At 39.6% G+C, this 23,341-nt stretch overlaps 1 protein-coding gene across 1 annotated transcript in view; it reads left to right on the forward strand.

The window, feature by feature from the left end:
- Positions 1-23,341, forward strand: part of LOC126457406 (intraflagellar transport protein 140 homolog) — a 262,614-nt gene that overhangs the window by 79,437 nt on the left and 159,836 nt on the right. The window contains exons 8-13 of the mRNA XM_050093673.1: positions 4,157-4,382; positions 5,243-5,465; positions 7,330-7,447; positions 13,322-13,485; positions 17,634-17,799; positions 21,790-21,933. Of these exons, the coding sequence (XP_049949630.1) occupies positions 4,157-4,382; positions 5,243-5,465; positions 7,330-7,447; positions 13,322-13,485; positions 17,634-17,799; positions 21,790-21,933 (1,041 nt within the window). The remainder of the gene's footprint in view (positions 1-4,156; positions 4,383-5,242; positions 5,466-7,329; positions 7,448-13,321; positions 13,486-17,633; positions 17,800-21,789; positions 21,934-23,341) is intronic.

Consider the following 23,341-nt stretch of genomic DNA (forward strand, 5'->3'; position numbering starts at 1 on the left):
ACTCTGGCATGGCGGGGTTCGAGGATTCCGTGTGCAGGCTGCAAATTACTATTCACCTACCTCAGGTCGTCTGCTCAATGTCCCTCCACTCGGCAAAGTAGATACTTTCAAGAGCATGTAAAAGCAGAGTTGATAAAAACACCATCTAATATCTACAATTACTGAGGCCGTGCAACTGTAATAATGAAATAAAATTCTGTAGAAAAACTGTCCTTAAAAAATTTATCGGGCGGTAAGAAAATGGATTGGCTTCTGGAAAATAATGTCCAAAATTTCCACACAAAAAGGTTTATTTTGTCCATCTAGCCAAAGAAACGGTACTATTCAGTCCACATCTAAACTATTGGCTATTTTCTTCATGTTCACAATTCGTACACTCATTTCACATGCACAGCAGCCAGAAATCTGTCCAAATCCGACCCGAGTTAAACAACGTTTCCACAGTCATTAATTCCACCACTAACATGAGTTATTACACTCAGTCCTGATGGTGGATTTCAAAAAAGAATTGCTCGCCAAAAATGCTCAGTGGGTGAATACTGAAACATTGCCATGCGGATACTATGCAGGCCAAACTTCACACTCAAATATCTGTCCAACTAAACATTTCTAGAACTTCCAAACTTCACAAAACTGTCCATAACTACATCAGCATTAGTCACAACACATATCAAACATGAGGAAGTCAATATTCCTTCATTTTACACATAATTAGAAACATCACATTTAACATTTCCTTCCGCGACTGAGGCTGGCGAGCGACTCCTTTCTTGTGGCCTCACTCCCAATATAACTATCAGGTAACCAGTGGGAACCATCTTAGTTCTGATTGGCAAACCATACTGACTGCCAATCAGAATGCTCACTCATGAGCATACTCGCGCCAAAACTGACCTGCACCAATCCTTACATACAGACACATTTACTTCTTTCTGACATACAAATATTAAAGTAATGTTTAATATCCTTTAGATACAGATAATACTCTTGCTGACTTTCTGGCTGCTCTGTTACAATAGCAATCACACCTAGACATACGTCATCAGCAAAGTGGGTAATTTTGAAAAGTTTCTTGTATTACTCATTTCCTCTGAGTTGCCAAAAATCCTTTGGATGTGTGTGTACTGAAAGTATTATATCTTACATCATGCTGAACACTACAAGAATGCAAAGCTGTGTTTACAAAACTAGTTGTCATGACCGCTTTCAGTCAATATGTAACAGTATTATGAAAAGGAACGTTGCTACTCACCATATAGTGGAGATGCTAAGTCGCAGGTAGGCAGAACAAAGAGATTGTCACAAATAAAGCTTTTGGCCAGTAAGGCCTTTGACAACAATAGACGACAGACACACACACACATACATACTCACGCAAACACAGCTCACACACATGACTGCAGTCTCAGGTAACTTAAACTGCACAGGTTTCAGTTGCCTGAGACTGCAGTCGTGTGTTGCATTTAATGAGTGTGTGTGTGTGTGTGTGTGTGTGTGTGTGTGTGTGTGTGTGTATGTGTGTGTGTGTGTGTGCGCGCGCTGCCCATTGTTGATGAAGGCCTTACTAGCTGAAAGCTGTACTTGTGACAGTTTTTTTGTTATTCCTATCTATCATCCAGCATCTCCACTATATGATGAGTAGCAACTTTCCTTTTCATAATGTTGTTACATTCGATCCTGGATTTTCCATTGCTTGATTTCAGTCAATATGCCTTTGACTGGTTCTGTTATGTAATGTAGGCCCAAGATATCTTGTGGCAAAGACATTTAAAAAATTCAATTAACAAAGTCACATTTTAATATTTACAGTCACTGTAGGACAAGGAAAAAAATCAGCTGGCTTGTGAAAGATGATTTTAGATGTAGTCCCCTTATGATCAGTGAACTTTTTCCAACATTTTTCTGTTGAGTAGATTGTATTCATAAAATGTGATTCTGGGAAGCCTGCAAAATACTCACCTGCAAATGCCATAACGTTCATTACTGGACTTTCAATGTTTCCAGTTGCCAATCTATTCAGCTGTGGGAAAAGTTCGAAGTCAGAGGGTGCCAAATCTGGTTCTAAAAATACCTAGTTTTCTCAGTGTCAAATCACATTTGTGGGCAGGTATTTGTTTATAATGAAAGATTTGGTTTGTTTTGGCAATCCACACCTCTTGTACAACTTTATTTTATGCATTTGGTCCAGAAAAGTTGCATAGTACGAGGGCTATCCACAAAGTACATTACGTTTTGGAATTAAAAATAAATAAAGTATTGGAATTTTTTTTATTATATACAGATGAAAGCCACACTTAAATACTACTTTTCTACATAGTTGCCATTTAAATTAAGGCACTTATCGTAGCGATGGACGAGCTTGGAAATTCGTCATAAAATTCGGCCGCCTGCACCTTCAGTAACCCGGTAGAAATATGATTTTTGTGGATTTCCTGGAAAGAGGCACTACAATAAACTCTCAAAGGTATTGCCAAACTCGGCACAACCTCAGAAGAGCAATACAAAACAAGCGCAGGGGAAAGTTAGGCTCAAAGATCTTGCTGATTCACGACAACGCCCGGGCCCACACGGCAAATGCCACTCATGAAGTTCTCGAATCTTTTAAGTGGGAGTTGTTTCCTCATCCGCCGTACAGTCCCGACCTGGCACCGAGCGACTTCCACTTATTCCCAGCAATGAAGAAGTGGTTGGCTTTGCAGCGTTTTGATGGCGACGCACAGCTTCAAGAAGAGGTAACCACGTGGTTGAAGGCGCAGGCAGCCAAATTTTACGACAAAGGAATTTCCAAGCTCGTCCATCGCTACGATAAGTGCCTTAATTTAAATGGCAATTATGTAGAAAGGTAGTATTTAAGTGTGGCTTTCAGCTGTATATAATAAAAAAATTTCCAATACTTTATTATTTATTTTTAATTCCAAAACGTAATGTACTTTATGGATAGCCCTCGTATTTACCAGTTACTGTTTTAATCTTTGCAAGGCAATCAATAACAAGAATTATTTTTGTATCCCAGAAATAGAACCACTTACTGTTTTGATTGCTGCTTCATTTCTGATGTGGAACAGTGGGTACATCGCTCACCCACATAAAAAATCAGTGCAGAGAAGAAAGAGTTGCAGTATTCCAGTAATAGTCCAAAAATGAACGAGAAATTTACCTTTCCTCCTGATCAGTATTCAGTCAATAACTGTGGCTCCCATCTTACACAAAGCTTTACCATAGGTGACTCTTCCTGTAATCTAAAACCGTACACTTCGTACTTATATGCTTATGGGGGTAGCTATTTCATACACCTTTAATTGCTAATTGTGATTTTGTATGGATGTTGAAAAAGTTTAGACTAGACAAAACCTAGAAAAATGATGTCTTTTGTTTCATGGTTATAGGAATATTTTACATATTTCTAGCATATAAGTTAATGCTGACCAAGTAATGTCTCTGTGTTTGTAGATGGTTTATAGTAAGTAGTGGTTTCAAATACTTTTGACAACCAACATCCATTGCATCAATTGCTACTCCCTTCAGTAATGTTACACCTTGGGTTATCTATTTATAATTTGTTTTTTATGGAATTATAATTACACTTCCATTGTCTTCCCTGACCACTTTTCCTCTCTTTCTCCTACTTTTCAACATTCTTCCAACTGTATTACTAATTTTTTCTCCTACTTTTGGCACCTCTAACCAGTCCTTTTCTCTGCATTTACCTTCTCTGCTGTCATTTGTATAATCTTTTACACATTCCAGGTGTTCTTTGCAAATCTGCTTCCACCATATGACATGCAAAAATTGTACATCCAGATTTTTCATTCAGTGTGTTCTCCTCAACATACTGTTTCTACCAGTATGACGTGTATGACATTCTGCCTTACTGAGCTTCACAAAAATGTGAAAATACTCCTACATGCAAGCTAGCATTTTATCTCTGTCATACTTCTATAGGTGATTTGTAAGGTTCCTTTGATAATGAGGAAACACAAATAGTTCAGTTATACTTTAATAATGATAGTTACTCATATCACTTTGCATCAGCACAGTAAACATGTGTGGTATCTATGTATTATTAATTATTGTCAAATTGTATTTTAATTGTGATATTGATTATATTTTAACAATTGTTTCATTGTATGTAATGTAAGGAATTTCCATATAACAGGTATCAACAGTACAGATATCTCCAAATGTACTGCAAGTACAGACACTCCCACCTGCACCTATGCACTACATGGAACTGAAAGTTGATCTGCAAGTATCTGGTGTAGCTGTGTCATCACAACACATTGCTGCTTGGAGTGCACGAACACTTGCTGTTTACCAGTTGTTACCACCCAGTGAGGGTGCTACTTCTGTTACAGCTGCTAATATGGCTGCCAAGTCTGTTGGTGAGTATTGTTAAATGATATGTTAAGATTTTCATAAACAGTTTGCAGTTGCTGTAATTCTTCTTCTTCTTTGAGTGACATGGTCAAACGTACCTTGGGAGATTTCTCAAATTGCAGTCATAATTTTTTCATGGCCCCATATAATTCAGAAACTGCTAGTGCTTATTTCCCCAAATCTTTATCTTAATTACAGCTTTTATCATCACAGATATAGTAGTAAGATAAGTACTGAAAAGTTTCTTGGTGCATGGAAACCATTCTTCCAGGTGAAATGTATTCACAACTGAAATTACTACCCTACAAATAATTAAGTATAAATATATGCCACCTCATGTTGGTATGTGCGGGGCACATTTCTGAACTAATCTTTGAGTGAAATCACTAAGTAAGTTTCAGAATAGCAGTATAAGATTCCTTCCATAGAGAGAAGAAATATACCAGCAGATTACATCATGCAGAACTTATGAAGAGGCTAAAAGATTCATCCAAGGCATATATGTATGTTTGCATTCGAGCTGTGTAGAAAAATGTCAAAATAATCACAGACAAAATATTTACTCAGTTCTTGAAAATTCAGGAAAAACATTACAAATTAAACCCAAGAAGAAGCACAGGAGCAACCTGTTTTATGATTCAAATTACCGGAAACTTCATTCAAAATAGAGCACTGACGGACATGCTATTGCAAACTACTTTATGCATTTGAAAGCAGAAGAATTGTTACTTTTACTTTTCTTTTATGCTTTTCTCCCTACCTGTTCTGTAAGAAATTATAGAAATTTAATAAATCTTTTCTCATATGTATAATGAGATGACTAAATTTGAAATGTTGTGTTTTCTCACACTGGTATTATTTCCAGCAACATTTGCATGCGAAGTGGACACTTGTGTTTTGTATGAAGAAAATCTGGTGGTACTGTCAGTGGGTGCTAAACTGGACATCCGCACCTTACATGGCACTATAAAGCAAACCCTATCTCTTGGGGCAGCAGAAGGTCAGCCAATTGTCATGTCACTCTGTGGCTCCTTTCTGACTGTTGCTTCATCTCTAGGAATCGTGCGTCTCTGGAATTTGTCACACAGGTCTGTGGAGCTATGTATTAGAAGTTCTTTCACTTTCATCCGCAGTAATATCAGACGTATTAGAAAGATATAAGAGTAATCCAGGTATTTGTGTTAACATGCTGACACCTTATTTATATTTGAGCAGTTTAAGGGTGAAATTATGTCTCCTAATAAAAATAAATGCACTACATTTTATGCCACCAGTGTTATGCTAATATGTTGAATTTCACATTTGCATCAGAATACCTTAGAAAAAAAGAATTGAAAATAAAAATCAGTAACATGAAATTTCTCAACAGTACATTGAAAATTTTAAGAATAGGGGGACAGGGTTAATAAGTACAAGTGCACTACAAAAATGGTATGATATGATTGGAAAGGATTCAAGAATAAGGAATTTTGAACAAACTGCTATGTTGGATAACCATAAAAAGACACAGTTTATGATGTACAAAATATGATGACGCAAAGATATCTTATAAAAGGGAAAAGAAAGGGATCAGTTAAGAAGAAGTAGAATAATGGTGCATAATGAAAGTTTGTCCAACTTAACTGAGTCTCAATAATTATGACAGTCACTGCATGCAAAACATTTTTCAACTTAGTATGGAAGTTACTGTTCATAAATGTAGTTGTATGTCTTCATAGAATTACACTAACACAGCAATAAAAATTAGTTATGTAATTAATATTTTTGATTACAGGGCATATACTTAATGCAATATTTTGCGTTCATGTTTTAATGAAAATTTGTGTGAAGTTTGTGATTTTGCATCACTGTGTCATTAAATATATTCTTACCATCTTCTTTGAGAGTAATAACACTTATGTGATGTCTTATAATTATAGCTGGACTTATGTGCAGTACAAAATTAAAAAAAAGAATGCTTGCACACATGTTGAAAAGTTAATGGTAAAGATAAGAATGCAATGTACACATAATTTCATATAGAACTAAATCTCATAGTTCATCACCAACCGCTCCCACTCTCCCTCTCCCCCTTCCCACCCACCTACACACATAATGCGAAAAGGAGCAAGACAAGGAAGTTTTCTGACAGAATAGATCATCCTGTGTTCTTTACCCTGTTGTTAGAATATTTTACTATTAGCCTGTGAAAATGACTGATTCGGCATACCTTCGGGAAATGTTGAACTAGGGAAAATGGTAATATGTTTTTATTATCCATCACAAAGGGTTGTCATTGTTTTTTAATGTTTTTCCCATTATTCATTGATATTGTCATTAATGGGCTATGTACATTTCATTGTTCATTTGAACAAACCTGATTCCTGTGTCTCTGTAATCCTTTAATGTTATAAAGAATTAGTTTAATTCTTTTGATGGTTATTATATTTTTAATTTTTATTTCCTATATTCATTTTAAGGCTGTCTGATTTTGTTTTTGGACATCAGTAGATGTAATCAGTACCTTATTTTCTGTACACCACTTTAGGGTGCACAAATTTGCATTTCACTGTCTTAGTTTACTTACTTATATGCCTAACACTATGATGTAAGGATATTGACAGTAACTTGAAGAGGTTTGCATCAGGCTAGGAAGCATGCACAAATAACCTGAATGGTTAAGGTGACAGCTTGCAATAAGCAAGAAAGCCGAATTCGAGTCCTGATCCAGCACCAATGTTCATATGTAACAGTTGGCTAATACATGTATACCCATTGTAGATGAAGTCATGAAATTTATAACCAATGAATAATATTGGAATAACGTCTCAGTTTAGTTTTACAGCAGTATTGGTTGCAGCTCTTACAATAATTCCTATGTATTCTGATGCTACTGCCTAAAGAACTAGTGATGCAACAAGGAATTTGAAAATAACTACTCAGTTTTTATAAACATTTTTGTCTGCATTCTAGAGAGGCTAAGCAGCATGGGCGTTCTCGAAACTTGGATGATGAGCTCCCCGACTTTGGTGAGGTCATGCTTGCTTGCAGTAACTGCACTGGCACACGGGTCTCCATCACTGTAGCTAGAGTAAGTCCTTCCTACCAAATAGATAGAAATTTTATCAGCCATTTAAGATTTATAAATTAAGGAAAAGACATTTGTATTACCTGTAACGTAGTGACTCAGATATAGACAGGGAAGTAGGGTGGATATATTTAAATAATTTAACACATTTTAATAAAGTATTTTCCGGTGGATCATTGTTTGCTGCAGACAGATCTGTTTGTTCCTGTAATGTGTAGAGATCTGTACTATATTACACCTCCCTTTGCTCATATGACAGGGAATTTCTGTTAGTTACAAAAACTGAATTTTAGAATCTAAAGCTGTTGAAGCATCTGACTTTATTTACTAAGAAAATTAAAAAAAATTGACAAATGATCACCATCTCTTTCTTTTTTGGGTGAGCAACTTTTGTTTGCCTTGCATGACCATAACTCATAAAACTCTCATTTCCTGTTCTTTTGTTTCTTCACTTTTGGTAGTACTGTCTTTTAATCTAATTCCTTCTCATGGTACTGACGAAATACTTTTTGAAATCCTTCTTAAACCATTTCCATAATTCATCAAGCTCATAGATCTTGTCATGTTTATCTGCCAGCTAAATCTACATCTACATCTAAATCTACATACATACTCCGCAATCCACCATACGGTGCATGGCGGAGTGTACCTCGTACCACAACTAGCATCTTCTCTCCCTATTCCGCTCCAAAACAGAATGAGGGAAAAATTACTGCACATATGGCTCTGTACGAGCACTAATCTCTCTTACCTTATCTTTGTGGCCTTTCCTCGAAATGTAAGTAGGCGGCAGTAAAATTGTACTGCAGTCAGCCTCAAATGCTAGTTCTTTAAATTTCCTCAGTAGCGATTCACGAAAAGAACGCCTCCTTTCCTCTAGGGACTCCCACCCGAGTTCCTGAAGCATTTCCGTAACACTCGCGTGATGATCAAACCTACCAGTAACAAATTTAGCAGCCCGCCTCTGAATTGCTTCTATGTCCTCCCTCAATCCGACCTGATAGGGATCCCAAATGGTTGAGCAGCACTCAAGAATAGGTCGTATTAGTGTTTTATAAGCGGTCTCCTTTACAGATGAATCACATCTTCCCAAAATTCTACCAATGAACCGAAGAGGACTATCCACCTTCCCCACAACTGCCATTACATGCTTGTCCCACTTCATATCGCTCTGCAATGTTACGCCCAAATATTTAATCGACGTGACTGTGTCAAGCGCTACACTTCTAATGGAGTATTCAAACATCACAGGATTCTTTTTCCTATTCATCTGCATTAATTTACATTTATCTATATTTAGAGTTAGCTGCCATTCTTTACACCAATCACAAATCCTGTCCAAGTCATCTTGTATCCTCCTACAGTCACTCAGTGACGACATCTTCCCGTACATCACTGCATCATCAGCAAACAGCCACACATTGCTATCCACCCTATCCAAAAGATCATTTATGTAGATAGAAAACAACAGCAGACCTACCACATTTCCCTGGGGCACTCCGGATGATACCCTCACCTCCGATGAACACTCATCATCAAGGGCAATTTACCAGGTTCTATTACTTAAGAAGTCTTCAAGCCACTCTCATATTTGGGAACCAATCCCATATGCTCATACCTTAGATAGGAGTCTGCAATGGGGCACCGAGTCAAACGCTTTCCGGAAGTCAAGGAATATGGCATCCGTCTGATACCCTTCATCCAAGGTTCGCAAGATATCATGTGAAAAAAGGGTGAGTTGCGTTTTGCAGGAGCAATGCTTTCTAAAGCCATGCTGATCCATGGACAGCAACGGGTTCTATTACTTAAGAAGTCTTCAAGCCACTCTCATATTTGGGAACCAATCCCATATGTTCATACGTTAGATAGGAGTCTGCAATGGGGCACCGAGTCAAACGCTTTCCGGAAGTCAAGGAATATGGCATCCGTCTGATACCCTTCATCCAAGGTTCGCAAGATATCATGTGAAAAAAGGGTGAGTTGCGTTTTGCAGGAGCGATGCTTTCTAAAGCCATGCTGATCCATGGACAGCAACTTCTCTGTCTCAAGGAAATTCATTATATTTGAACTGAGAATATGTTCGAGAATCCTGCAACAAACCGATGTTAAGGATATTGGTCTAAAATTTTGAGGATCTGTCCTTCTACCCTTCTTATATACAGGCCTCACCTGCGCTTTTTTTCAGTCGCTCGGGCCTTTATGTTGGGCAAGAGATTTGCGATAAATGCAAGCTAAGTAAGGAGCCAATGCAGTAGAGTACTCTGTGTAAAACCAAATTGGAATCCCATCAGGACCTGGCGATTTATTTATTTTCAACCCGTTCAGCTGCTTCACAAGCCCAGGGATGTCTGTCACTATGTCCTCCATACGGGAATCTGTACGTGGCTCACACGGTGGTATGTTTGTACGATCCTCCTGTGTGAAAGATTTCTCAAATGCTAAATTTAAAATTTCAGCTTTCGTTTTGCTGTCTTCCGTTGCCAGGCCACACTGATCAGTGAGTGACTGGATGGAAGCCTTCAACCTGCTTACCGATTTTACGTAAGACCAGAATTTCCTTGGGTTTCCAGCAAGATCTTTTGCTAAGGTATGACGGTGGTAGTGGTTGAATGCTTTGCGCATCGCTCTTTTTACAGCAGCACAAATCTCTACTAACTTTTGCCTGTCATCATTCTCCCGATCTTCCTTGTACCACGAGTGCAACTGTGTGTGCTTCCTGAGCATTCTCCGAATTGCGCTGTTAAACCACGGTGGGTCTTTTGCGTCCATAACCCACTTCATCGGCACATACTTGTCCAATGCGTGATTTACAACGTGTTTAAAATTTTCCCATAATTCTTCCATGTCCATCGTACCGGAAGTAAATGAAGTCTATTCATTTACTAAGTGGGATGCTAACAACTGCTTATCTGCTCTTTCTAGTAAGAATACTCTCCTAGCCTTCTTGACCGACTTTTTAACTTTCGTAACCATAGTCATAATGACAACATCCTGATCACTAATCCCTGTCTCAACATTGACACCGTCGATGAGGTCTGATCTGTTCATGGCTACCAGATCTAAAATATTTCCATTACGCATTGGCTGTCGATTTAGCTGCTCAAGACCGTTTTCGGATAATGTGTTCAAAAGTAATTCACATGACGGCTTGTCTATACCACCTGTAATGAATCCATACACATCCCAGTCTATACTAGGCACATTGAAGTCGCCTCCGATTAATATAGCATGATCCTGGTACTTCTGCGATACAGAGTGTAGACTCCCTATGAATGATTCTAGAACTGCCACAGTGGAACCTGGTGGCCGGTAATAACACCCAACAATTAACTTTATTTCTCCTAGCCCTGTTAAATGTGTCCAGATAACTTCACAATCACACTCTACTTCGACCTCAGTAGATAAAATATTTTTGTCAACTGCAATGAAGACACCATCTCCTAAGGTGTCTAATCTGTCTTTCCGATACACGTTCCAACCCTCACTAAATATTTCAGAACTTCCTATCTCAGGGTTCAGCCAGGTCTCAGTCCCGAGAATAATTTGCTTGCCACACGCTTCCTGGAGGGCAGTAAATTCAGGAACTTTATTCCGAACACTCTGAAAATTTACTGCTAATATCTTGATAGCTGAAGTGTCTTTACACTGAGCGCGTCCTGATTTCCCTGCCTGCATGTCGACTGGTGGGTGTTCATCAGGTCACCTCGCACTACTGCCTAGCCTAAAAAACCCTCATCTGCACGCCACAAGTACCCTGCTACCCGAGTAACTGCTTCCTTTGTGTAGTGCACCCCTGACCTATCTAGGGGCGTCCTACAATTCCCCACCCAATAGCGCAAGTCTAGAAATCTGTAGCCAAGACTGTCACAGAGTCAACGAAGCCTCTGGTTGAGACCCTCCACTCGGCTCCAAACCAAAGGACCCCGATCCACTCTGGGAACAATGCTACAAATAGAGAGCTTTGCTTGCACCTCGCTGCGAGGCCAGCAGTCTTCACCAAATCCATCAGCCGCCTATACGAACTGAGGATTGCCTCAGAACCTAAGCGACAGGCATCATTGGTGCCGACGTGAGCAACTACTTGCAGACGACTGCACTCCGTACACTCGATAGCTGCAGGCAAGGCCGCCTCCACATCTTGGATGAGCCCCCCCGGCAGACGAACTGAGTGCACGTTGGAATTCTTTCTAGCCCTGTACACTATTTCCCTAAGGGGTTTTCTGTACGCTCGAGAGCCGCAGGCAAGGCCGCCTCCACATCTTGGATGAGGCCCCCCGGCAGACAAACTGAGTGCATGTTGGAATTCTTTCTAGCCCTGTACACTATTTCCCTGAGGGGTTCCATCACCCGCCTAATGTTGGAGCTCCCAATAACCAGCAAGCCTTTGCCCCTGTGTGCCTGCTCGGGCCCTGCTGAAGGAGCAGCCACCTGCCCACTTACAGGATGAATGGGCGAGGCCAGCCAGACAGCCTCCACATTGACCCTAAATGTCACTTTATCTGTTAAAATCTTAAAACAGTTTTATGGAGAGCTACGGTAGCAGGCTGTTTCTGTTATTTGTGCTCCTTTGTTTCATCAAATCCTTCTTTAAAGTGATCACTACATTTTTCACATCTTCTGTCTTCTTTGTCCTGTGTCAACTTCTTGTTCGTTGAGCACTCCATCACCAGAATTGGTAAATGATAAAACTTGTTGCAGCTTTCTTACACACAAGTTATTTTTTCACTTCATTTTCACCTTTCTTCCCACTGTCTGTGGAAATGTTTTTCATATATATTTTTGGTGAGTTACAAGTGTAATTCCATACTTGGCCTCAAGTCATTTGGAAATACTTCAGATATACAGTATATCTTAGGAGCAAAATTATATTAGAAATAGTTTTTTGTTACATTCCCAATTTCTTTGTGTTTTAGTAAATGTATGGCAGCAAGTATGGTTATACTAAATTCAAGTGTTGCTTTCGTATTGCATTGGATAAATGTAGGAACTGAAGGAATGTAGAGTGAGAAACTAACTTCAAAACTCACTGACCTCATCACTGCACAATTTCTTACATCACCACTCTGTCAGAAACATATAGAAACTTTGCTTTCTCAGGTCCAGTACCATTAGATAACCTATTAATAACCAATATTATGAAGTCTCAGGCAACTGAAACAACAGTCATCTGTGAGTTGAATGTGCATGAGTGTGTGTGTGTGTGTGTGTGTGTGTGTGTGTGTGTGTGTGTCGTCTATTGCTGACGAAGGCCTTAATGGCCAAAAGCTTTAATTGTGAGAGTCTGTTTGTTGTGCCTATCTGCAACTCAGCATCTCCAATATATGATGAGTAACAACTTTCCTTTTCAGAATGTTGTTACATTACATCCTGGATTTTCTAAATTAATGACCATAGCTTTGAACGTGGGTTGTAGAGTATATTATTAAAAAACAGGTCTACATTCCCTTTTTTGTTTGTATAGAAGAATGATTATTATACAGTCCAGAAAATAAAGGTCCGTCCGTCCCCCCCCCCCCCCCCCCCCCCTCTCTCTCTCTAAAATTCTATTCTCAGGCATAAGCTATAATTATCAAAAAAAGAATGTGCAAAAAAAAAGTTCAGTAATATGCTGACTGTACATCCCATAAATTTCTTTAACACCTGTTAAGTGACAGTAAGATTGAGGGAAATTGCTAACACAAATTTACTATAGTGTTCAAATGTAACGTGAGGTTTTTCCTCCTGTTGCTGCTATATTTATTGTGTGAGTAAATTTCCTGTTTATCGCAGAGCATAAAATATGCACTAAGAAATACACTGCAGTCTGACTGTAACGGAGATGAATTTTGTGTATAGCATAGCATATTGCAATAATAATATTTTATATTACTGTTACAGTCAAATTTCCAACCTGACCCTCGTTTGTATGTATGGGACATGGAAGCCGACACACTTTCCTGTTATGATACAGATCTTGGTCGAATGGACAGTTTAGGCAGTAATGAAGAGCCTAACAGCCTTCCAGTGATGAGTGGTGATTCGGGAATTTGTGCTGAGATAAGGTGAGAAAAACAATATAAAATTAACTCTTAACAATACACAAAAATGTTCATCAAAACTAGGAAGGGAAACAGACTGCATGAGTAACTAACATTATTAATCCAAAGCTTTGCTACAAATTTTATTCTTCATGAGCCGCTTGATATTAGACAAATAATTAACAAACAGAAATATTAAATTTGAAGAAGAGACAGAATTTGTTAGTGATGCAAATCTATAATTGCGCTGAAGAAACTTGTCAAAGTAATAGGCATCCCAGGCAGAAAATTAGGCACCACAGGGAGTATCACGTGTACTACACAGTACAACCTCTAGCCTCGATAATGGCCTTAATTTGCCAAGGAAGAGAGTTCATAAGATTCTTCTCGTATAACATACCCAGCTTAAGCCAATCATTGATGATTAGATCTCATAAAGCTACCAAATTGTGAGAATGTTAATTGCTACATTTCACCTGCTGTTCAAAAAATCCCAAACATTATCTGTGACATTAAGAGCAGGTGATTTTGTGGGCCAATTAGGTGTGGCAGGGTATCCAAGTATTTGCCAAACCAGGAATTTAGCCCAGTGAACACAGGCGTTTTCAACTTGGAAGACGATAATGTCAATAACGTACTCAGTGTGAAGATGTAGAAGAAAGGGTGACACTTTGTCGCAGAAAATGTTGAAATAAATATTCTCGTTGTGGGTGAAATGCCTCATTGTGGTATTAGTGCACTTGATGCCTTGCATCATTTGAAAAAGTGCAAAATTGTGACTCATGAGACAACAATACATGCCTCCAGTCAGCTGCTCTCCAATTTCAGTGTTTTTTTGTCCCATGGAAAATTTGCTGCTTTATGTGCCATTGTCACCAATGAACTTTTGCGAGGTACACAACTCCAAATGTCCTTTGCATGCAGTTCACTTCACGATGTTCACTCAGAAACTGGTTGAGATGGACCTGCATTTACTGAGAGCAGCAATTCCTATTGGGTTTCAAACCATTTGTCACTGAAATATGAGAAGCATCGCAGTTGTGGCGAGGTCATGATCTTATCCTCGGACCTTGAAAATCCAGGAGCAATTTTATGAAAGATGGCTCTCCTCCATACATTGCTCAGCCACAGAAACAGCTCCTGCAAGGCATTTCAGAAATGCTAAAATTATCAACCTGGCCATCCAGATCATCTGGTCTTTTCTGCATGGCTTCTGACTTTGGGATTGTCTTAAAGATGTCGTATTCAGTGCTCCAATTACAAATGAAGATAAATCAAAGGCACACATTGCATAATACATTATGAACATGATCCTTGAGATACTCCAATCTGTTGTCAAACATATTGTTTCATGCTTTCAACTTTAGCAGAAAATGGTGGACATGTCTTGTGCCAAGCTCACATTAATTAGAAACCAATGCGTTTTGCTCTTTATGTGGTTATTGGCCCCAGGATGATTAAAAAGTAGTGTCATTTTGCTTTTTATCTGGTTTTTGCCCTCAGATCAATTAAAAACCAATTTTTCCCATCCAATGTGCTATGATCTTACAGTGGTGGATGGGTTTACCTAACTATCAGTGCCACACCTGGTGACTGCCTAATTTGTGCGGTTGTGCCCAATGAACAGTACGGATGGTTCAACTCAGACCATAGCTGTTGTACCGCGATTCATCTGTCATTTGTAGTTTACCCCATTTATGTTAAGATGCTTATAGTGCTATCTATTGTTTATTGTTGTTGTCCACCTCCTTGATGTTCCCCCTCCCCCTCCCCTCCACCCCAATGTCAATAATATGCTGATCAGATTTGACATCGCTCTGAGCAGTGGGTCTCTTTCTACAGCATTTTGAAGCAGACATATTAGGGAAGAGGATAAACTCCGCAGTTTTCAAAGAGTGTGTCATCATTTTCCACATTTCCTATGTCACTATCCTTGACATCATCCCCTAATTTTATTGTCCGGCCTTCCACCCTTTGTCTAGTGCACTTTCTCGTTCCTATGCCTCTTCCAAAAAGTGCAACTTATGTCTGACAGTATTGTTCCATTTTGTGGGAATAATACTGCCCAATACCTCACACACTAAATATTCAACATCTTTTAATTTAAAACTTTTTATTTCTGTCTGCAACACTTCGTACCTGAGCCCATGCAATTGCTATTGCATTGAAATGGCAATGATGTGGTGGAAGGCACAACACTGTGACCATTTGCTTCTGCAATTGTGTCAGTCCCATGATTTGTGCTCTTTCACGATTCCTACAATTCAGCCTTTTTTCATTTCCCCATCAAGTGAATCTATGCTGTTACTCTCTAGCCTGCCTACTGTTACTCTTCCTGCTACTGCATGGAGGGCCTTTGTTTAACTGATTAGCTGCACAGAATGGTATAGTACATTATCTAGTGTTACAGTGGATTTCTTTTCTATGTTCGGAAGCAAAGAGTGTATGAACCACTCTTTAAATAAATGAAATGGCACAATTTCAGAGACTTTATTGGTCTCATACAATATATGGTTTTATGTGTATACAGGAGGAATTTAAAGTAGACTGGGGTCGGAGTAAGAATTTGGATCAAGAAGGAAGGTGTGCCAGGGTATTCTGTACAGTTGTGTGGACCACTGTGTCAAGGTGGCTTAGCGGCTAACGCATCTGCCTAGTAAGCACGAGACCCAGGTTTGATTCCCGGCCCTGATACAAATTTTCACTTGCCACTTATGTCTATATACATAAAATCATATCTGTATGAGACCATTAAAGTTTCTGAAATTTTGTCATTTCATTTGCATAAGTACCTGCAGCTATGTTTCGGGCTGGATCCACCATTTACATCCGATGCTGAGGTGCTGTTCCAGAACATGGAGAACCTTGTCAATTCTGTTTGTGTGTGAGGGGGAATTTAAAGTAGACGAGGGCAGCACTGAGAATTTGGATTCAGGAGGGAGGTACGCCAGGGTAATCCATGTAGTTGTGTGAACTGCTGTCCCAAGGTGGCATAGCGGCTAGTGCACCTGCCTCATAAGCAGGTTTGATTCCCAGCCTTTTCATTACCACTTCAGTCTGTATGCAAAAATCACTTTTTAAATTTTGTTACCATCATTTCCTTGTTAAAGTCACCAGATTTCTTTGGTGTAAATAGCAACAGAGCATTTGGTACAAACCCACTGATTGTTCCCGCAAGTAAAAGAATGAGATGACTTACTTTTCCAACCGAAGCTTTCATTGTTCCTCATGCAGTGTCATTGATCCACACATTCAATCTGGAATGACCAGCATTTGCCCACATTTCATTCAACCAAACTGTTTTGTGAGACTTATGCTTAGATGCTTGTCTATAAAAACAGCATCTCCAGTCATCAATATCCTCTCAGTCAAGTTGAACTCTTCTTCCAGAAAAGTTTTCCATTGAATCCTTATCTTTTTTAGTACAGCTTTTGAGAGAAGCAGCTTCTTCTGAGTTGGACAGTCTTTCTGCACATAATACTCATACAAATGTCACCGAACTGTGTTCTCTTGAAAATTATGCAGTCCCATCATTTTAGCAGCACGCATTCTGGTTTTCACTGGATTCGAAAGGGCAGCAGTTGGTTCCTGTAGATCTCCAGCACACTGCTCCCTCATTATTTCTTCACAGTGGTCATTCCAGTTTCCAGAGCAGCAGCAACCCATTCAACATCTTTCAACAATGGTATAACAGACCCGCCCTTATCCCTTTTGTACTCAGAATAGTGTTGTACATTATATACTAGCTCATGAGATTGGCTCTGTAATGTAGTACCAGTGCGCACTTTCTTGTGGCTAGAGGAAGAGGCTATATCACAGACTGCACTTTTAACACAAACAGCATTAGTAACTCAAGACCCGCGACAAGTGGTGAGCACGCAACAGATGCTTTGCAGCCGCTAAGAAAGCGTGGCACTTGACAGGACCTGGTGTGGCAGATGTCGCAGCACAGCATGACCAACATAGCAACTTTAATGAAATCCAGAGCTTGGGTTGGTGCTAGAGTGTCCCCTCAACACAATGCAGTTCCTGCACGTGAAATGTTGCAGACATTCTTTTAGCAGCCTTACTGTAGATGTGGTCCTTTTGGAGATAGTATACCTTTGCATTCCTCCACCCTCCGACTTGACATACCCATTATTTGTCAAATCATATACATTTTTCTATTGCAGGGGTCGTCTAGTTGTTGTACATTGCTGGGATTGCGAGGAACCACGATTACTAGTGTGTCAAGCAAAACGTATACCACGTTCAAAAGAAGCTACTCTAGGTAGAGCATCTTCAGCAACGGTCTCTGTAACTTCTGCTCATGAAAATTCTGCCCCATCCATCCCCAAGGTAACATTAACTTACCATTTTCAATTTTGAATACTTTTTTCTACTAATCCAGATCAGTTTTAATATGTTTTAAAGCCTTATGAGCTTGTCAGTTTAAAAATTGTACAGTTCTTGTGACAGAAAATGTAATTTCATTCATATAACTGACACTGAAAATTTTAGTAAAATGCCAGAATATCTTTCTTACAGTTTCTGTAACAAATATACTATTATAAAGCAGAATGTTTAGAAAAAAATATACAACTGATATTTTGCTTGCTGTGCATTCATTGTACTTTCATGGCATACTCATTACTAATTGTTCCACGAATGCAGTGCTAGAAATCTGATTTCATGTTGCTGTACATGAAATGTTGAATGTACTGTGAAACTTAAAAATTTGTAACTCTGGATAGGAGAAACTTTTATAATTTAACCAGGCAATAAAACACCTTTGTCCTAATGAGCCACCAATGAATAACATGAATTTCACTGAAATTGTGGGTTTTGCTCTATGACCATTGCTATAAGAAAGTTTGTTTGTCTTGAAGCACCAAATCTGCTGTAATGTTCTTGTTAACAACCCCCCACCCCCGCCTCCCCCAGTTGCCTACAGGAATGTACAAAACCTTTAATTCCAGATACCCATGTTGTCACTGTGGTTTGAAGAATGCACAATGCGAACCAGACAAGATGCCGTCCAGAATGAGATTTTCACTCTGCAGCGGAGTGTGTGCTGATATGAATTTTCCTGGCAGATTAAAACTGTGTGCCGGACCGAGACTCGAACTCGGGACCTTTGCCGTTTGCAGGGAAGTGCTCTACCACCTGAGCTACTCAAGCATGACTCACGCCCCGTCCTCACAGCTTTACTTCTGCCAGTACCTCATCTCCTACCTTCCAAACTTAACAGAAGCTCTCCTGCGAAAGGCAAAGGTCCCGAGTTCAAGTCTCGGTCCGGCACACAGTTTTAATCTGCCAGGAAGTTTCAAGATGCCGTCCCATTATGCTGCATACATTGTTACTGCGAGACGGAACTAGTGATTGTGCTGGGGAAGGGAGTCGATGAACTGGTTGGAGAATGCATTGGCTAATGAGAGAAGTGGGTGTTTGAGCATTCTCCTGCTAGAAAGGAAACTGCAACAGAGTGGGAGGGATGATGTTTCGAATGCATCATGTACTATTTAGTGTTACCCCAATAAACATGACAGGTGCATGGTCATTGTAAGCTGAGGCTTCTCACACACTTTGATGTCCTTGGATTGTCCTGTATGTCACTGTGTGGTCCTCTTTGTAGTTGTCTCTCTCTTGATGGTTGCTGCACATGCAAATGGCCATCACATATAACAAGACATACAGTCTGTTAAGTAAGAGCATGGTTGGAATTACACACAGATGGTATAAGATATTGGCTTAGTTTCTTCACAGCCCAATGGAGGGAACCTTTGTCCTTCATGCATTGTCCATAAAATATTAATTTACTTTGAATTATTTACTGAGATACATAAGAAGAAATGTGAGTGCAGTTTATGTCTGAAGTTTATCAAAGATGTTTGAGGCTGGCCGCCAAATGTTAGTTCATTGAGAAAAGTGAAGATTGGAGGAGGACAATAATCCGAAGCATCGCAGCAGGCTGTGCAGTGACTGCAAAAAGGTGAAAGATGTGCAGGTATTGGATTGACCTTCACAGGCACCTTACACTAACCCTGTTGAAAATGTATGGTCTTACATCAAAAATAAGTTGCAAGGAAAAAGATCTTCACTTTAAAACAGCTACCAGAGCAAATTCTACACTTTTGGAAGTCTCTTCCACATGAATATGCAGAAAAACCTGTGGTCACAAACATGCCTCAGAGGTGCCAAGCAGTTATCGACACTGAGGGTGACTGAATGTAGTATTAATTGTAAATGCACTTTTCTTTTGTTCATATATGATGTGTCTATAGCTTTTAGTTGGTTGTCAGGTACATTAGGCTTCTTATCAGCCCGACCACGATCTTACTGTGCTTTGCTTTTGTCACCATACACAATTTCACACAATTTATTCCTCCAGTTGCTTGTTTCACTACATTACTGGAGATAGGTTGCACAGTGTTGCAGGGGGGGGGGGGGGGGCAGAGTAAACAGAACACGTACTGTTCACCCAGCTGCTGCGAACAAGGTATGAATCAGTATTTCACTGTCATCCAACGTCAAAACAAGTGAATGCACTTTGCTTAGACCAGGGGTTCCATAAGTCTAGGATAAAACCATAAAAAATCATTTATTGAACTTGTTCGTACAGTTAGTCAACATTTTTCAAAATAGCACACTCCTGAATTGAAACACTTCTGGAGACAGTGTTTCCAGACCAGAAGGCATCATCAAAGGTCTTCTCTGAGATGTCCTTTAGAGCTTAAGCAACATGAATGTGGATGTTTACAGTCATGTCCCATCATTTCCTCTTCAGGCCTTCTTTGAAAAAGGGAGAGGGGCTAAATCTGGGGAAGCCAGGTCAGGACTGTAGGGAGGGTGGGAAAGTAATGAGGTGTAGGTCCTGGCAATAAATTCCTTGATACTGAAGTCACTGTGGCTAGGTACATTGTTGTGATACAGTTTCTACTTATCCTTGATCTCGCATCGACAGTGCACAATCCTACTTTTCAGTCTTTTGAGCACTTCCAAGTAGAAAACTGCTTTCACTGGGTCCCAGTAGGTACAAATTCGTGGTGGACAATAACGTCAATTGAAAGCTTAACTGCCAGACAGAATTCAGTCACGCACATGCATCACAGTTCCCTCAATTCAGGAGATTGATGGATGTCCACTGTGGCATTTACACCGTGACCTACTCTCAGGCCTCCTTGAACGACTTGTGCCACTGGAGAACTTGTGATTTGGACAAGCAATCACTCCCAAAGACACCCTGTATTAATGGAAATGTTTTGACCATGTTACGTATGGAAACCTCCTTGTTTACGTATGGAAACCTTCTTGTATTGGGCCAAATGAATTGCCACCACTACACTGTGGCCAAGAGTAGATCTGACCACCCAGTGCTGCTGAGCACAACATACTCAATTTCATCGGCTGCTTCACAATTCATGCCATTTGTACCCCCCCTCACCCCAGCACCAGCTCATGTGAACTAGGTAGAGAGGGGTTATCCTTGTAACACATCCTTATTTCCCCCAGCCATCCAGGTCTCAATCTCTGGTAACCCACAGCCACCTGCACCTTGTCCCAGGACCATAACTTCATTCATCCTGCATCCGCACCCCCTTCCCCACAGTCCCTTCTTCCTCGTTCTGTCACCCCTTCTCCGTTCACTCCGATACGTCATAGTCATTATGCAGTACCCAAGTGTCCCATTTCTATACCAATGCATCTGTTGCCTTCACCTTGCACATTCCTGTTCCGTACATCTGCTGCCTCCCTTCAAGCCATCAGCATTATTCCCCGGCCCTCCTTCCCAATCCCCACCTTCTTTCTCCCCTCTCCCACTCCACCCAACTCAGTTGCTCACCCCAGTCTACCTTCAGAACTTCTGTCATAGCTTTGTGCACTCAGCCAGCACAGTGTAGCCATACTGGTGTGTGTGTGTGTGTGTGTGTGTGTGTGTGTGTGTGTGTGTGTGTGTGTCTGCGCGCTCTAGCTCAAAAGAGATTCGTCCTAAAGCTAGCGAAGTTTTAACCCATGTTTATATTATGCCCATCAACTACTCAATGCCGCTACTGTTGGGTGAGTTATTACCTTTACTCCTACTTTAATTACATTCTGCTGGAACTTTCTGTACCATAATTGCCTTGTAAAGTGATCATTCTTCAGATGTGTAATATCAATTGCATTAACATATGTGGAGTAATTATTACAGAAATTTTTACACTTTATTGTAAATACAATTGTTGTCAACACTATTTCCAGTTAATTCTGGATATTGACAGTCTGTAATAAAGAATGTTTTTAATAATTTTTGGAGTGTTACATAGCTGCTATTAACATACTAATTAGTTCTTTTTCCCTTCTGTTTAGGAAGATGTTTTGGTTACATTTTTCTCAACGGATGAATCTGCACTTGTTCTGCATGATGTAATATCTCTGAAATCTGAATTTTCTATTCTACTTGGAGTGCGCTGTCCGCATTACATCTTGCTGAGAAGTTCTGATTGTACTCAGGTGAGTATCATGCTTATTATGTGCTGGATTTTGTAATGGATATTACACATAATTCTGTTGCAAGCAATGATAATACACAGCTTTTTGTGAAAACCGCAGATGATGCAAAACTTCAAGGACAGGATGTGACATGGAATTAGTTACACAGTGGTAGCAAGTGCATGGGCTAGACAGTAAAAAAAAATAGATATTAGTGCATTGTGGGCTTAGGTCCAAAAACTGGTTTGATACAGCTATCCATATTCGTGTGTCCAGTGCAAGTCTCTTCATCTCTGCACAACTCTGTCACTAATGAACTCAATATCAACAGAGCATTAAAAACTTAATCTTCCTTCCTTCTGCATAACTACTGTAACCTACATCCATTTGAACTTGCTTACTGTATTCAAATCTCTACAATTTTTAGCCCCACATTTACCTCCATTACCAAATTGATGATTCTTTAATGCCTCAAGAAATTAGCATTCTTCTTTAGCTCCACATTTCAAAATCTTCTGTTTTTTCTTTTCTGAACAATTTATTGCTGCTTCATTTCTGTGTGAGGCTACATTCCAAACAAGTACTTTCATAGGAAGTATTCTTAACATTTAAATTTATATTTGATGTTAACAAATTTGTCTTTTTCCAGAAATGTGTTTCTTGTTATTGCTTGTCTGCATTTTACATCCTGTCTACTTTGCCATAATCAGTTATTTTGCTACACAACTGGTAAAACTCACCTCTACTTCTAGTGTCTCTTTTTCTAATTTAATTGTCTCAGCATCACCTGATTTAATTCAGTTTCATTCCATTGCCTGTATTTCGCTTTTGTTGAAGTTCAAGACACTATCCATTTTGTTACACTATTCTCCCAAATCCTTTACCATCTCTGACAGAATTACAATGTCATCAGCAAATGTCAGAGCTTTTACTTCTTTGTCCTGAAGTTTAATTGCCTTTTTATTTTTTCTCAATTTCCTTCAAAGCCTGCTCATTGTACAGATTGAATGATATCAGTTGTACAGCACACCTGTGACTCATTCCATTCTCAACTGCTGCTTCCCTTCCATGTCCTTTGACTGTTATAACTGTAATTATGTTTCTGCACAACTTATAAATAATCTTCCACTCCCCGTACTTTATCCCTGTTGTCTTCACAATTGCAAAGAGTGTAGTCCACTCAGCATTGTCAAAAGCCTTCTCTAAATCTTCTGATTGTATAAGTGTAGTTTTGCTTTTCTTTTGCCTTTCTTCTAAGTCATAGGTTCGGTAGTAAGCATCTGGATACATTGAAGTCATGTTTGTCTGATTGGTTTAGAGATATAACAGTATTTAGAACACACCGAGCGAGGTGGCACAGTGGTTAGCTCACTGGACTCGCATTCGGGAGGACGACGGTTCAATCCCGTCTCCGGCCATCCTGATTTAG

The sequence above is a fragment of the Schistocerca serialis genome, chromosome 2 (assembly GCF_023864345.2).
Source record: "Schistocerca serialis cubense isolate TAMUIC-IGC-003099 chromosome 2, iqSchSeri2.2, whole genome shotgun sequence".
Lineage (NCBI taxonomy): Eukaryota > Metazoa > Arthropoda > Insecta > Orthoptera > Acrididae > Schistocerca > Schistocerca serialis.